Source organism: Cryptomeria japonica, chromosome 8 (genome assembly GCF_030272615.1).
Source record: "Cryptomeria japonica chromosome 8, Sugi_1.0, whole genome shotgun sequence".
Taxonomy (NCBI): Eukaryota; Viridiplantae; Streptophyta; class Pinopsida; order Cupressales; family Cupressaceae; genus Cryptomeria; species Cryptomeria japonica.
The window spans coordinates 247931185-247948353 of record NC_081412.1 but is presented as its reverse complement, the minus strand read 5'-3'; the positions used below and the strand labels follow the sequence as shown (position 1 = coordinate 247948353).

General features: G+C 38.6%; 1 protein-coding gene across 5 annotated transcripts in view; it reads right to left on the bottom strand.

Annotated features, from left to right (window-relative positions):
• Positions 1-17169, bottom strand: part of LOC131060014 (peroxisome biogenesis factor 10) — a 128677-nt gene that overhangs the window by 94245 nt on the left and 17263 nt on the right. For 4 of the 5 annotated variants that reach the window (XM_057993105.2, XM_057993108.2, XM_057993109.2 and 1 more), the window contains exon 4: positions 1810-1899. The exons of the other annotated variant lie outside the window; for it this stretch is intronic. In XM_057993105.2, the coding sequence (XP_057849088.1) occupies positions 1810-1899 (90 nt within the window). The remainder of the gene's footprint in view (positions 1-1809; positions 1900-17169) is intronic. 5 annotated transcript variants of the gene reach the window in all.

The following is a 17169-nucleotide window of genomic DNA, read 5'->3' as shown; positions in this document are numbered from 1 at the left end:
TTGGTGCTCACTGTTTTTGAGTTGGGTTGGTGCCCATCGTGTGGTGGAGCACACTAATTGTATTTCAGGGATTTTGCTGTTAATGAAAGAAATTTTGTACCATGGTTTTTTACCCGATTGGGTTTTCCACAAGAAAAATCTGAGTTCTTGTCTTGTGTTATATTTGCATTTTCATATCTATATGTTGTTTGGCTTCTTGAGATTCTGAAGTACCACCAACAAGGATATCTCCTCCTGATACCTAATGAAAACATTCATTTTCAATTGTTGACTATTCTTTTGGTCGGGGAATGATGTAGTTCATATAATTTAATTATGTTACTTTGGTTGTAACTGACTTTATGTTAATTACTTGTCAGATTGTGGGTAGTTGCTAGGATTTGGTTTTAAGTAGTTGTTGATGTCTGTATTCTATTTGGCAACCATTGGGCACTTTATATATGATTCTCATAGTCAAGGATGCTAGTCTACTTTTGATAGATGCACCCTATTCTACATTTACAGGCACTACCCTTAATGAATAAAGAAATCAATGATATCAGTCTACAATCTCTTTGTATATTTTGGTATATTCTGTTTTCTACATTGTAATAGGCAATACCATTATTTGGCAGTAAACACCTCATTCATTTGAAGTTGGTGATCACATTTAGATTTTACTTTTAACCTTACTCCGTTCTCCTTGTAGTTGCACTTAATGCCTTTTATCTTTTATCTTCTAGCTTGATTGAGCATCTATCCTGTTCTCAACATAAACCAGCAAGTTGTATGAGCCATTCCATCACTCATCATGAGGCCACCATTCTCAATTTCTAACAACTGTTAGTTGGCAATACTTAGCTCAAAATTCATACAACAACTGCCAGGAGCTCACAACAATTTAGCTCATCTCCTTCAAAGGCACCTTTTTAAACACAAGGAAAACAGTTCTCTACATCAACTTCATGGAGAAGTTTCCTAGTCTCATGTTAAAGTTGGGGGAAAACTTACTCCCAACAAGGAGGAAATAATGAGAATCCCCCTTTTAATTATCTACATCATTGTATGTATACTTCGCATGGTTCGTTGGAGTCTTACTAACTGCGTGTAAGTTAGATGAAGGTGGATTTCAAATAACTGGAGCCTTGCCAACTGTATGTGAGCTAGAACAACTGAGGTGGTCTTTTATTTATTTTTATTTTTCAGAATTTCATCTTGTTACACCATACAACAAAAAAATTACACTTTTACGATTAAAAGTTAGATTTCTCACTAAATAAGCAAGGAAAGTAAGCAGATGAGCCAGCAAAGATTTCACTTTCTTTCCGAAACAATCCAAGCCTAGCTTTACACTATCAAGGCCAACTATTGTCTAGAAACTCACTACTTCCCTGAACTTCCATGAATTTGCATGCAATTCTGGAGCAATTTTCATGTGCTTGGCATTATTCAGCCAACACACATCATTATCCGTGATATTCCATTTCACTTATGCTAATGAAGAGAGTATAGAATCAGTTTTGGGAGCAACCCCATGGTCTCTCTTGCTGTTCTGCATCTTCATGTGTCCTCCTCTTGTATGCTAATATTGAGTTAGATTGCAAAGGCTCATTCACATCTACTATCCACATTCCCTTGTTTAGAACTTTAGCCCATAGAAAATTCCAGGTCACATTTTTTTAATAGAGTCCTCCATTGTTAATCCCATGAAAATGGAAGTTCCTCACCATTATTTATTTACACAGTGAGGTGTATACAGAAATTCAGATAAGAAAGGTGGGTGAGACTGACTAGCTAAAATGAGAATAATTTAAAAGAGCAATTGTTGACCTGGCATAAATCACAATATTCTTCTCCCAATGTTTGTAGACCTGATCCTGTTGTCAGCAAATAATAAAGCATCTGTCCTGCAAGTTTTATCTGCAAAAGAACACAATCAAAGGGAACAAATGAGGAAGCTTTCAAGCACAACCAGTGAATTAACTATTGTCTATTCAATTGAACAATCAATAGGATGCTTAAGGAGAACTTCAAGAGTTTATCCCAGCCCAGACCACTAAACCAGACATCATCCCTTCTATTGGCAGTATACATATAAAGTAAGAAAGTATGTTAGATTTTACTTTATTGATCTGTAGCCGAAATGATATAAAGTTATTAATAATTACATCTGTTCAGCATCATGATACGAATCTAGAAAAAATTCTTATATATGGGTAACAAAATGATGAACCTCTTTTAGAGAAAGAAGACTAATCCCTTAGTATGAAATGGGATGTAGTTTGAAACAATAAACCAAAAACAGGGAAAGAGTTTGACACAGAATCTGAAGTAAATAGAATATGACCTCCTTATGTTCAATGAGCTATAAAATGTAAAGAAATACAGTGTGTAGGTGCCTCATTACCTACTACAACTCATTATTTGGATTAACCATTGGGGAAAAGATAGGTTGCTCTATCTAATAAATACCAATTGTTCTAATTCAACAGAACCTCAGCTGTTAGAAAGTGTCCCTTTCTTAAACATGTACATTGATCAATAAATAAAATACAAGGATACTTCAAAACAATAGCAAGCCATAAAAGAAAATTCTTTTTAAATTAAAGACCTAGAACGAAGGAAAAATGTCACCAAACAACAGCTGAAGTCAGACACACCTTGACATTCACCACAGAAAAGACTTCACTAATGTAAACTCCAATGAATTCTTTTTCTTGACTGCCCTAAAACATTAGACACAAAACAAGATTCAACTTAAATTTAGTCCCAAACAAATAAGTCTCAACATAGAGCTTAGCAACAAGGACTAAATCCTAAGCTTATAACCTAGATGACTTGATTAATACATCTAAGAACCAAACCTAACCCCAAAAGAATCAATCGTTGTCACTTTTAGGTAGCAGTATTAATAAAGGGGTAATTAAGTTGATAACTAAAGAGGGAGATAAAACTTTCACTAAGAATTGGAGACAAATCACTCTTTTAAATTCCTCCTATAAGATTCTTGCAAAGTTATTGGCTCTAAGGTTGACGGACATTTTCTAAAAATTAAATTTCTGTCAATCAAATTGGCTTCATAAAGGGCAGATTCATTCTTGGAAATCTAATTACAAGCTGGGAGAATCTTCATTGGACTAAGCATTTTAGCAAAAAAGCTTGCATGGTGTTACTTGATTTTGAAAATGCATATGAAAGAATAGAATGGGGCTTTATGCTTATATTGTCGGAATCTTTTGGTTTTCCAAAACTTTTTTGTAGTTGGGTCAAGGTTCTCTTTTGTGATGCTTCCACTCAGATAGCTATCTATGGTAGGTTCACTGGTCTCTTTTTCCTTTATAGATTAATAAGGCAAGGTTGTTCTTTGGTTCCATCTTCATGTGTTTATGAAATATGTGCATGATGTGATGAAAATGGTTAGTTGCTATGATTATTCGATGTTGTATGTGCTAACCAATTTTGCAACCTCTCCTTTGCACTGGAGTTGATTGTCGATTACAAACCAAATCCTCATCAATTTTCTTAATTGAACCAAGTTCCTAATTCTTATCTTAATCATCCTCCATAATCCTCATCAAATCTCCTTCTCTTAATCCAATCTCATCATTCATCGCTCTCCTACTCATCCTTTATCTATTATCATCCTTAATCCTCATCCTTCACCATCATCTTAACCCAATCCCCTTGTCAACCTAATACCATTCTGACTAAATCCTAATCCAATCCATGTACCCTTTCATTCAAAATCAATCACCCAATAGCCATTTACTTATCTCAATCAAGCCTCCAATCCCCAATCCTTAATCAAAAATTAGCATTGGAAAATCATATCCAAACATCTATCATCCTTCATCTTCTAAATCTTATCCATCCTCCAAATCAAAATCCAACTCTCTCAACCAATCTTTCCCCCATTATCACATTCTTCTAACCTCCACCCTCATCTAAAATCAATCCAAAAACCTCACCTTCCAACGTGTCATCCATTTCCAATTTCAATCCCTATCCAAATCCTCGTCTAATCCTAATCCAAAACCCACATCCAAACATCATGTGTTGGTTTGAAAAAATGGTTATGGAAGTTCACGGATCTATGCCAAACCCCATTCCTCATACTATACCTCCAACCCAACCAACCTATCAACCATGCTCATCAGCCTCATGCATGCCTCAAAGTTATCCAACTTCCACCTATTAATGTCTCCCACCCCAAACCACTTACCAAGTCAATCCCATAACCTCCAATCCATATACCATATCTCCATCCATTCCACCTCAACCAATTATAGCCAATCTCAATCTATCTCCCATTCCTTATCCTTCCTCTACCTCTGACAAGGAAAATCCATTTTATTCCTCATCCACATCTCCATATTATCCCTCACATCCAACATTTGTACCTCCATCTTCTCCCCTATCCACATCCCAATCCCCATATTTGCATAACCCCTCCATCACCTTCACTCATAATCCAAGTCTCATATACTACAATCATCCAAACCATAATCCTAATCTTCCATCTTATCCTAATCCTCCATTTAATCCAAATCCCCTTCATAATCCTAAACCTCCACTTAATTTCCCAATCCATAATCCTAATCTTCCATCTAATCCTAACCCTCCATATAGTCCCAATCCCCATAAATCCCAAATCACTCCATCGAAATCCACATTATCCCCATCCTTCAAGGTCATGTTTCAAAAAATTGCCCAAGAATTATAAGCAAAGGAGACAAAATCCCCACCTCCAAACAAAGTTGCCAAACTCCCCAAGTCCTACATCCACCTTTATCCCCTCCAAATCAAGACAAATCTCACTCCCCTAAGCTAAATGATACTCCCATCACCCCACCCCCAAGTTGAAGAATCCATATCCTCCTCCATCACACCATCCCCACAACCCCAAACATGTCAAGACCTTGTTCCAAAGCATGCTAGCATAGATTTCTCTCCACCTCAAGATCAAAGAATTCCTCCATCTCATGATACCTCTCCATCTCAAAATCCAAGTCTACCGTTCACTCCATCCCATTATTCCTTTCCATCTCAAGATCCAATTATCCCTCCTAATTCCCTTCATGATATCATTCCCAATCAATATCAAGACATTCGTTTTATCCAATACAATGATTTCCCTCCATGTTAAGATCAAATCACTCCATCTCATAATATCATTACACTTCAAGAGAATATATCACATAGTTCTATTATTTTAGAGAAAAAGTGTTTGTACAACCACAATTTAGTCTCTATGTTTTGTACTTTCCACTACCTGCAATAATTTTTACATCAAGACAGGGTAGTGCTCTAGGCACCTTTAGGGATTTGTCTTGAGAAATGAAATTTTCTTTTATGATTTATTTGTTGTCAATCAAGCCCCACAAAATATTTGAAAGGTTGGAATGGATGCTAAAAATAATTTAGAAATGGCTAAGCTAACTAGATGCCATAGTTGAGTTAGTATGTAGGTGTAGGTGCAACTATGGATGTGCAACTTAATGGTTTCTAATGGGGATTTGAAGCAATGAGGACATTGGAAGGTGTACTGAAACTGAAAGTGACTGAAAGTGATGCAATCCACTGCCCTCTCTTCTTCAGCACTAATTTCTCCTTGCCTGATTAACTCCCAAAGCATTTTCATCATTTTCGCCAAGGCCATTTTGTTGTTCCTCAGCAATGATAGCATTATATCCTTTAAGCCCTTCAAACACATACTTGGCCTATGCTGATCCTGGTTCAATTCATTTCAAGACCTTTCATTCATCAAGGCAATCTCACCATTGTTTTCAAAACTCTTCAGGCACTTGATCCCAAATTTGTCCTCAATATGATATTGTTCCTCATTTAGTTCACTCCGTCAAGGGTTGAGCAGGTTCAATGCTTCATCCTTAGTTGTTTGCTCCCTTCTCATTGATTGTTCCTGGCTTCTAAGTTCTGGCCCAAGGTCATCCACTATGAGGCATCACGACCTGACCTAGAAGTTGCATTGCATCCCCTCTCAAGCAAGAGGTTAATAGCCAAAGAAACTACTGCCAAACTAGACAACTAAACTAAGAACACTAACCTGCGAGCAAAAGTAGGGGTCCCCATTTGCAATGGGGTGATGTGTGAAAACTTCACAACACATGGCTCTTAACATACACCCACATATCTTCATCTATCTCCTCATTCTACTAGTCAAAGGATTTAATCAGGGAGAGCATCTCCAGATTACGAATTTTCTTAGCAACATGCCATGCAAGTTGCCACTTGAGGATATCGTTTTCTGTATTAACAATCTTATACAAAGTATTGGTTTTCTCCTCTAGCAAGGCACGAGATTTGCAAATAGGGACACCCTCCACAGGAACCAAGGGAATAGACTTCTAAGAACTATCGTTAGTGCAACATCGTAAATTGTACACCTTTATTAGTTTATCATTAATACCCTAGCTTTTAACCATCTTTTCTTCCAAGTCTAAGGGATTACATTTAGGGTTCCTAAGATCAGCCACCTTAGTATTTTTAGTGAGTTTGTCAAAGATAGAATTAGCTAGAACCTCCCAACATTTGTGTTGGTTTCTAAAGTTCCAATTGTTACGTTCTTTCCATACACCAAATTCAATATTTAAGAAGGCCTACCACCCTAACTCTTTAATCAAGGGTGGAAGAAGGAATGTTTCTAGCTCTTAATAATGCTTCTAACCTAAGTCACAAGGTTCGAATTCGACAGCCATGAAATTCGGATGAAATTCGACAAGAGAAAAATTTGAAAAAAAATTCGGATAAAATTCGCCTTCTATAATTTTGTTTATTTTTAAATATATGTATACTTCTAATAAATTATCAGAATAGCGACCCTTGTTGGAGAAAATCTGAGGGCGACCCAGCAGTTGCAGACACCCATGACCTAATAGATACAAAGCATAAACAAAAAATACACACGACCAACTGAGTTGTGTTTAGAGGCAGATAGCAGTGCTTTATAGAGGAAATTCGATTAAATTCGATGCTTTTTATAGAAGTTTGAAATTCGATTAAATTCGAACCTCATACATGAAAATCGCCATATCTTGTGACTTAGCTTCTAACAATGTCCTACTACCCACATGGATATAGAAATTATTGAGGATCATTTGTTGGATTTTGAAGGCATAATTGCAATTAATAAGAAGATTATCTATGTTTTCTTCTTTATGTTCACATATGGAGCATTTGTTTGCAATCTAGAATCACCTTTTCTGAAGATTGTAAATAGTCAAGATTTTTTTGTGACAAATAGTCCACCAAAAAAAACTTATTTTAAGAATAGTTTTGTGCTTCCAAATATTCATCTAGTTAAATGGAGCAAGTTGAATAGGATAAACAAAGTTAAACCCTAATTTAACAAAGTAATCCCCTGATTGGGAGTAAGCCCAAACAAATTTATCTGAAAGAGAACTTTTGTACAATCTATGATTTGAAATGATGTGAACAACTACAGAGGCAGCAAGATCAAGAGGGGGGTCATACCAACTAGGAACAATTATCCAAGAAGGGGGGCAGTAGTCAAGGTTCCGGTAGTCCCTAATATAGCTTCTCAATCTTCTTTCAAATCAAATTGGATAGCAAAGCATATAGGATGAAAATATAAAAGAATATCAATTATCTAGGGATCTTCCCAAAACCTGACATGTTCATCGTTGTCAACCTGCCATTTCAAACCCAAAGCTAGCATGTCTTTAGTCTTAACCAAGTTGTTCCAAATGTTCGATCCCAAAGGTAGCTGTTGGGATTGAACTAAATAAGTCCCTTCTCTACCACTAAGGTATTTAGCCTTTGTGATAGTAGCCCAAAGTTGTGCTTCAAAAGTTTCCAACCAACTTTGGTTAGGAAGGCATTGTTCATCCACTTAATCTTCTTTATGCCCAATCCTCCATTCTGCTTAGGAGAGAATACAATACCCCAAGCAACAAGAGAAAATCTTTGCTTTTGTTCAATACCCGACCAAAGGAATTGTCTTTGGAATTGTTCAACCTTTTCAGCCATGAACCTCCAGATTTTGAAGAGGGAGAGCAAGTTAACAAAAGTTCTTTGCAAGAAGGCTTTAAGGAGTTGAAGCTTGCCAACATTATCGTAGAAGAACACCTTTCCAAGCAACCAATTTTCTTTGAATCCTTTTGATTAAATTAACCCACATAGACTTATAAATTTTTCCTTGAGTTAGAGGCATTCCCAAGCAAGAAGTAAGGATCTATTGAAAATTGCAGTTGAGCAATCTAGCAATTCTATTTTAAAGCCTAATAGGTATATTGAAGAAGAATAAGGCAGGTGTCCCATGGAGGGGGCTTAAGCTCTATTTTTAAGGAAGAGGCGGTCCCATGAAAAAAATACTTTTTGGCTACGGGATTCATTAGAATATTTTCCTAAAAAATAGAGCCCCTACCTTTTAGGCTTGAAAATCTAAGCTGGTGAAAATGAGGTGTGGCTAAAAATTGCCCCACCAACTTAGTAATGTATTATGCCATTTGTCAATTACATAAATTTTAGAAAAAAAACTAAATTTGTTTACTACCAATTTACTTAAATTTAGGAGTTTAAACTTAAGTTAATCTGCACTAAAAAGTTCATGACATCCTTAAATTTACAAGCTGAAATTTTTAAGCTGAAGTGCAAAACAAAATTCATGGGACCGCCAGCTTTAAAATATTCCTAAAAAAGCTCAGCAGCTCCAACTCTATTTTTTAGGAAGCCCCCCTCCATGAGACCCCACCCTAAGCCACTCTTGTCCAAGTTAAACTTTTGGCGAGATACTTGAATGTAATCATTGAGAATTATTTTTCCTTTTGTAGCTTCAGCTAGAAGCTTCCCCCAGTAGTATTGTATCGTCCACAAATTGCTAAAGAGAGACTAGAAACAGGTGAGATGTGAGTCTAAAACCTTTGTCTTCCTCTACCGATGCTTTCCTCTATATTTTTGCCCAAAACTCAGCAAAGATTATAGATAAATAGGGGCAAATAGGGTCTTCTTGCCTAGTGCCCCTCAAAGCCTTAAGTAACCATGCGGGCATCCATTTACTGAAATGGAATAGGAAGGGGTTGAGAAGCATTCCTCTAGCATCTTGAGAATTTTTTTCTAAATCCAAACTTATATTGGACTCTAGAGAGGAACTGTATTACACTTTGTCATAAGCTTTAGAAAAATCAAACTTTAAAACCATACCTTCCTTATTGCTTCTATCCATTGAGTGGAGAGTTTCATAGACCACAATGATAGCATCAATGATTTGTCTCTCTGTGACAAAGCCCTTTTGATTTTGATGAATGATTTTCTCTAAAAAAAGGTGTATACACAAGACCAGCAGTTTAGAGAAACTCTTATAGATGGTATTGCAAAGACTTATGGGCCTAAATTCTTACATCTCGTTAGCACCAGCCAATTTAAGAACAAGAACAGTGAATTTATTATTCATTTTCCTTCATGATTTTCTCAGAGTAGAAAATACTTTAACAATTTGTGCAATAAACTTGCCCACAATATCCAAGTAGGTTTAAAAACAAGCGGGGGGCAATCCATCCAGCCCTAGGGATTCGAAAGGGCCAAAAGAGAAGACAATCTCTTTAACTTCCTCAACAAGATTATCTCTTTCCATCACTGACAAGTACTGATAAGTAATGGAGTAAGGGATGATCTAGAGTAATTGATTAAGAACAGTGTCATTCTCCTGTACACGGTATTGTGACCTTTTCCACACATCACCCCATTGCAAATGGGGACCCTCTCTTTTCCTGCTTTCTAGGGTTTTTGTTAGTGTCCTATGGCCTTCCGCTTCAATTTTGCCAAGCCTTGCCTAGTTTTGAGCAGTTCAAGTCCTAACGATTGAAAGTTAGTTTTTTACAAACCATGTGATTCCAAAGCATGAACACCGCCAAAGTGCTTAGAAAGGCCAAAGGACGAAGATCGCAATTGATTTGGATGAATTTGGACAACTTTCTATTTTTAGAAAGTTTGCTTTTTGGTTTTTTCCTATTTTTTAGGAAGTTTCGTTTTTGGCATTTTTAGCCCGATCCCCGATATGGCTATTTTTAGAAAGTTTTCCCTATTTTTTAGGGATGTCTGCTTTTTGCTTTTTTAGAATGGGAATCTAGGGTTTGCACTGATCCCACTCACCCGCTTCAACCGGGACCCAAAATTTCCAAGTTTTGACCTAAAAACCCAATTCCCTACATTTTAGGGGTCGTATTGCTTCAAATGGTTTGCCTAAATATGGATTTCAAATTTCAAGTTAATCTAGTTAAATTTGGTCAAAATGTGAAATTTTGAAATTTTCCAAAATTTTTCTAAGTATGGCTAATGGATAAGGTTGAGTGTCATGACAGGTGTTCAGAAAGTCCGCCCAAGCAAAGATCCGCTATGTTGGGGAGATGATAAAGGTTCGCCATGATTGGGAAGCCATCAAAGTCCGCCATGATGAAGGTAGATCAAAAGTCTACATATTGAGAGGTGTCTAAAGTCCGCCATGAATGTTGGAGAGGCTAAGAAGAGGGAGCATAGAACTCCGCCCTATGCCTTGAGAAGGTAGTTAAAACTCTACCCTATCTTGTGGACTTCCAAAAGTCCGCCCAAGCTTGTTGGTGAAGATGGTGAGGTCATCAAAAGTCCACCATGCATGTTGAAGGAGATCCTTTCAAAGTCCGCCTTGGTCGCCTTGGTCACCATGTCTCCAAAACTCCGCCCTAGGGGAACACTCTAAACTCCACTATGCCTTGGTGTCCTCCAAAGTCCGCCTTGGGAAAGGTCATTCAAACTCCGCCCTGTATTGTGGACTTCCAAAAGTCCGCCCAAGCTTGTTGGTGAAGATGGTGAGGTCATCAAAAGTCCGCCATGCATGTTGAAGGAGATCCCTTCAAAGTCTGCCTTGGTCACCATGTCTCCAAAACTTCGCCCTAGGGGAACACTCTAAACTCCGCCATGCCTTGGTGTCCTCCAAAGTCCGCCTTGGGAAAGGTCATTCAAACCCCGCCCTATGTTGAGAAAAGCCTAAAAGTCTGCCATATGTTAAAGAGACCAAGAAGAGGGAGCTCAAAACTCCACCCTCCTTGGTGCCACCTCTGAACTCCACCTTGAAGAGTAAGCTCAAAAGTCCGCCCAAGGTGCAAAGTGTGATGTTGAAGACCCTCTATAAACTCCGCCATGCCTTGGGGTCACTTCAAAAGTCCGCCATACATGTTGAAGGAGATGCCTTCAAACTCTGCCCTCCATGATGCCTTGAAAGTCCGCCATAGAGGGAGCATGAAAACTCCGCCCTATGATGGAAGGGCCATCAAACTCCGCCCTATGCCTTGAAGAGGAAATAAGTCCGCCAAACATGAAGGAAGTCCGCCCGTGAAGAGAGCTCCAAAACTCCGCCCTATGCCTTGGAGTCAAACAAAGTCAACAAGTTCAGAGTGATGTCATCAAAATCCATGAAGCAATTCGAACTTAAAAACCAAAATAGAAAGTTTTCAGAAAGGGAATAATACAAGATTGCCAAAGATTTCGAACTTGTAGCCAAATTAGAAACTTTTGGAAGATATTTTTTTTGAACTTGGAGAGATGACAACACTTTCCTAAAGAGTGGAGTTAAAATTGGAAACATGAGTTGGACGATTTTTTTTGAGTGTTTCTAATTGAAGATTCAACTTTGTTTACAAATACTTCGTTGTAACTTCATTTCTACACTAAGAAGTTCGAAGTTATTAAGGAGAGCATAGTAAAGTGTTTTCAGATTGGAGTTCATCTGAAGAAATTTCAACATTGCTTACAGTTGGGCAAGCTTTTTTGGCAAAAGTTTCACAGATTTTTAAGAAAAGCCAACCGGTATAAGGAAGAATTGTTGAATCCTTCCCAAATTTTCTGAATCTTTTTGAGAAATTTCCAGCCTTCCTTCCATCTATTCGAAGGTGAAATTGAATTCATGATGCAGATTTATGTATTTTCTGAGTATTTTTCAGAGTTTGAGAAATGATGCTTAGTGGATTTATTCGAATTTCTAGGGGAGGAAAGTCATTTTTTTTGACCAAGTATAAGAGAGTTTTGGAATTATAACACTTGGTGTTGATTTACGATCACAACCACCCTCGAAATTAAAGGGTTTTTCAGATGAAAATCCAGTTTTTATGGCTAAGTATGAGAATAAAATGAAATTTTCAAACACTTAGCCATTCGCAGCCCCTTTATTTTCTTCAAATTACGAAATTTAACTAAAAATTTCATTGTCTGTTTGCAGATCCTAGGCACTATGAAATTTCAAGTGGATAAAGACGCTCCACCGGAGTCAAGGATGACTTCGAAGTGGAAAAATGTTAGCGACACCAACCTCGAACACATCAATCTGAGGGAATTTAAGAAGCAGATGTTCGGTGTGGACAACCTTGTGCCTACCACAACCGCACGAAAGATGATGAAGAGTGGCATCGTGCATGCTGCTGGCTTCCTCCCCACCATGCAATGCAATGAATTAGTAGTTGAATGCGCTAAACATTACAACCCCACCAGTAAACATATTGTTGCACCTGATGGAAGGGTGCTGGCGAACATCAGTGATGAGGCCATCAAAGAGGCCTTCCGGATCCCAGAGTACCACAACACGGTGTATGTAACAAAGGACAAAGCTGATAGCATGTATTAGGACCACTTGGAGGAATATGACGCCATAGTCAACCATTCATGGCTAGACAAGCCAAGGAAGGGCGCCTCCAAACTTCAAAGGAAGAGCCTGGTAAGAGCATATTTCAAGGAAGACATTGGAGACATGATCGTTCTGCTCAACATAATAATGGGAAATCCTCAAGGTGCTTCATTCAAGCCTTGGATGTATTATTTCATTAATGAAATAATGAATGGAGTAAAGATGATAGACTGGACCCGGATGATTAGCGACAACCTAGACAGACAGCTGAGGAACCTAGAAGCGAATAGGACCTTCTTCATGAGTTCGTACCTGTTTTATTCCTTGGCCAGAACCTACAGATACAAAGGCCTCACTTGCAGAGGAGAAGTAGGGAACAAAGAGAACTAGTTTTCAGTCTATGATTGCTATCCCAAGCTCCACATAGAAGAAAAGTTCCATTTTAAAAGAGTAAATGATACCTTCCTCATGCACATCACGCGGACGTTACAAGGTAGACTGCACTAGAGGCTCTCTCAAGAGTCTATGGACTTCATCAGTCGATTCGGATATTGGTATATCCAATATCCAAAGTTCACTTACCTTAGAATTCAAGGATTCTCTGGGCCTCCCTACAAGCTTCCAACTTACCCTACCAACCGAGTTGTGTTGCTCGAGGTTGTGAGGCAATTGGAGGGGTATATGGCGATTCAGAGGGATAAACAAAAGAAGGCAGGAACTTCCTCTCTTACAATTGGTAATGGGTTGGAGACATGTCCATCGTCACAAGCTGCTGCGACTGCTGAGAAGGAGCTGGCCTGGTATCCCCTTTATCAATACAAAGCAAGAAGGAATTTCGATCCATTCCACAGAATAAAGAAGGTCGAAGGAATGACATTTGAGCAAAGGCCTGATCTAGAAGATTATTGGGCTAACGCAGCCACTAGTTTCCAAATCAGGAAGAGATTTTGGTCGAGAATTCCTTTGAGCATGGTAAGAGCAACAGAGGTATTCAGAGTTGCTGACCAAGTAGAGGATAGCCTTGAGCTTCAACAGCTAAGCTTCGAAAAAATGAAGAATGAACCACTAGTTTTGATAGATTGGGCAGAGGGAGAAAAGTCAGATCTAGCTGACCTCATGAGGACGGTGGTTGAGTATTCTAGGTGGTGGACATCTGAAAGGACAAGGCAATTAAAGTCCAAAGGTGTGACCTTGACCTACCAATTGATGGGAGTGGATGACTCTTTGTCCTCCAATCCTTGTACCTCTGCAAGTAATGCCCGGAATCCAAAAAGTGTTAGGTCTCGGAAGAGGAAGGAGTTAGTTGGAAGCTCCATAAAGGTCACAGGAAAGAAGATTGTAGGGGAAAGAAGGGAGTATAGCGAAGGCCAATCCATCCTAAGTGCCGCTTCTATCGTGCCTGATCAAAATGCAGTTGAGGAACAGGAGATGAACATATGCATAGTTAATGATGAAGTAAGAGTGCCTTCTCCTTCGGTTGAGGAAGTAATGAAGGAAGTTGTCCAAAGTCCGGACAGAGAGCAAACTGAAACGCCTACATCTCCCATAGTCTTCTTAGATGGCATAGCTGCAAACCCGGGAGGGACAGATGATGGATTTGACCAGAATATTGTAGAGGAATCAACTATCCCGAATTGGCTAAGGGAAAGAATAAAGGCTAAGGTACCCAAGGAGGCCTATTCCGAAGAAATCACAGCAGCATTTCTGGAGAAGGTGAATGAGCCAGTTATAGCTAAACCACCCAAGCCCGCCAGAAAGTTTTCTCTGATTCAGAGAGACAGTGCAGGATTCAGGATAGTCCAGATAGCGGTGCCTAAAGAAGGAAAAACTAGGGACAATGTCGCCGCAGATGATTACAAGATCACCACCATAAAGTTGGGTAAGCCCACCCAAGACCAAGAGGTCCAGTATTTCGACGACTCTTGTAACGCTCTGAAGACAAGTTTAGCTCAGGAGAAAGAAAAGAGAAAGAAGGTTGAAGAAGAAAACCAGCAGTGGAGAAAGTATGTTCTCCATCTTACCAGGCCACTTAACCATGAGATCCCGGTTACCCCTCCATAGCCTCTTCGGCAAGAATCGATGAAGGATTATGAGTATATGAAGGGCTCGTTCACACAGGCCAAGGAGTGGATTTCAGACGCTTCAGCACGTGCTGATATACTGGTAGAAAATTTAGTGTCAGCACATGAGTCGGACTCTTCGCTGATCAATCGTATCCAGGATCTAGCTACCAATTGGGAGGATGTGGAGGAAATTCAGGATGAAATACTTCCGCATCTTAAGGTTATCTGAGGCATGTCGAAAAGAAGCCTAGTGGATGCAAGTATCATACAGGCCGGAGATAGGTACGACTTCAGCACATGGTATTATGCCTTGGTCACCCGGATTGAAGTTTTGAAGAAATCCGAGACCAAATGCTTTGAGACAGAGGAAAGTGTCAGGGAGATCCTGAGCAAGGTATTTCATGTAGCATCTGAGATCTGGAAGAGAGAAAGTATAAGGGAGAAGCATTTGCAGGCAGAAAACCTGAGAGCCAGGATTCGGTCAAGAGTTATGATTGACAAAGGCGATCTCTCGAAGATTGCAAACTTTCTCTTCATCGATGAAAATTTTCTTGCCCAAGCGGTTGAGTGGGAAAGCATCCTCGCCACATGTATCGATGAGGTGGACATCATCGACTTCCCAATTAACAATTTGCCAAGTGTCGCCATGGAGGAGGTCAAGCTTATTGTGTCTAGGTACATCGAATCTGCGAAGGAGGAAAGTGGACGCTCACCTCAGTGAGATTAGCAACTATGCCACATGTCACCTTCTTATTCATTCAAGCTGATAGTGTTTTGGGAAACCCTAATTAGGGTTTGTAGCTTTCAATCTAGGCCCTTGATCACTGTTTGATCTCGGCCGTTCATTTATTTTTGAAAAACTATATAAGGTTACCTCCTCTCATTTGGAGAGTGTGAGGTTTTTGATGTATTGTTGCATAAGGTCATTTCCAGATAATATATTGCATGTGCGCTTTCTCTTAAGGCTTTGTAATCCCTATTGAAAGAATGATTTGCATGGTTTAAATTTCCTCAACACTTAGTTAAAATTAATTTAGATTTGCTTTCATTGTTGTTAATTTGAATGAAGGATTTGATAAGTGTCAATTGATGGTGTATCTCCACTCATACTTTTGGTGAATGGATGATTTCCATTTCACCGTGCAAAGTTAGTCTGAGCGAGTCCTCTGTGCATCCCAACATCTTAATCATAAGCACAATCCATTGAAGATTGCACCAGCTTTGTGTAGTTGTCCCTAGTGTGGTGAAGCAAAGTTTGGTTTCTCGAGAGCACCCGATTGATACCGTCTCCGAAGTTCGTAGGATTAGATTAGCCTTCTCAAACCCTATCTCTTTTCTCCTTTCTTTTGAAAGTCTAAATCCTAGAAAATCAAAAAAAAAAAAGAGAGCGTAAAATTGCTAAATCCATCTTTAAGAATCAAACATGTGGCTAAAAATATAGTTAGACTTGAGTAAGTTGGGTTCCTAGGCGACGAAGTCCAGCAGTTCAAAAGACACTTGTTAACGTAAGTCCCCCTTGAGATTTTCAGCATACACTACCCAAGAAGCTATTTCACTAAAGTCGCTTGTTCGCACATATAGACCTTGGAATCAGTAGTGATTTTTCAGGAGAGGATAGAATACCTTCGGGTATCCTATTCTAATGTTTGGTAGATGATAAAACAGACACCAACACACGGCATGAGTCTAGATTAAACAACACCTTATAGAAACGAACTCCTTCATCCTTACTTTGTTTCTTGGCTAGATTAGCTTCAATTGTTCCTTGGCTTCCTTCTTCTAGTCGAGATATTTCCAAAGGAAATTCTATTCCATTCCTTGAGGTTATTCTTGATATGCTTTTAATTTATGGACAACTTTGAACATAAAAGATCCAACAATATCAACTTTCCACCAATTTTCAATTAGATATTTTAAGTTCAAGTGGTGTATACCATTTTAAATTTAAAAGCAAAGGAATTCTTTCTAGATATTATACCTCCAATTCAAAATTAAATGTAATACACAGCCCTATTCTGCCTTGTTTTGTTTTTTTGTGTTTTGTTTTGTGTTTTTACTTCGTTTATAGAGATAAGAAGAGTGCTAATAATAGAAATACTTACAGCAAATAAACAACTCAAAAATAGGCAACATTCAGAAAACCCACAAGCTGAAATGACTTAGATTTATTTTCTGAACAAGAAAAAGCCAGAAACACTACCTTTTTCCATAACTTTGTTAAGGATAAGAGGCAAAGGGGTTGTATAACCTCTATCAGGTCCTCTAAAGGGATTCCATGTAATGTCCCCTACTAGATATAGGCCTGTTTATTAATAACTAATCTTATATCGGATGAGCGTAGTCTTGGAAGGACAACCTGCACCTAAAAGGAAAGGCAAGCACCTACATACAGGTTCAATTATAATTAGATTTAATTCAGTCTATTGCAAAAATAGATAGAAATTGATATATGAGACATGAGAAGGGTTGCACGGGTCCGTTGTTGACCAAGTCTAAGGA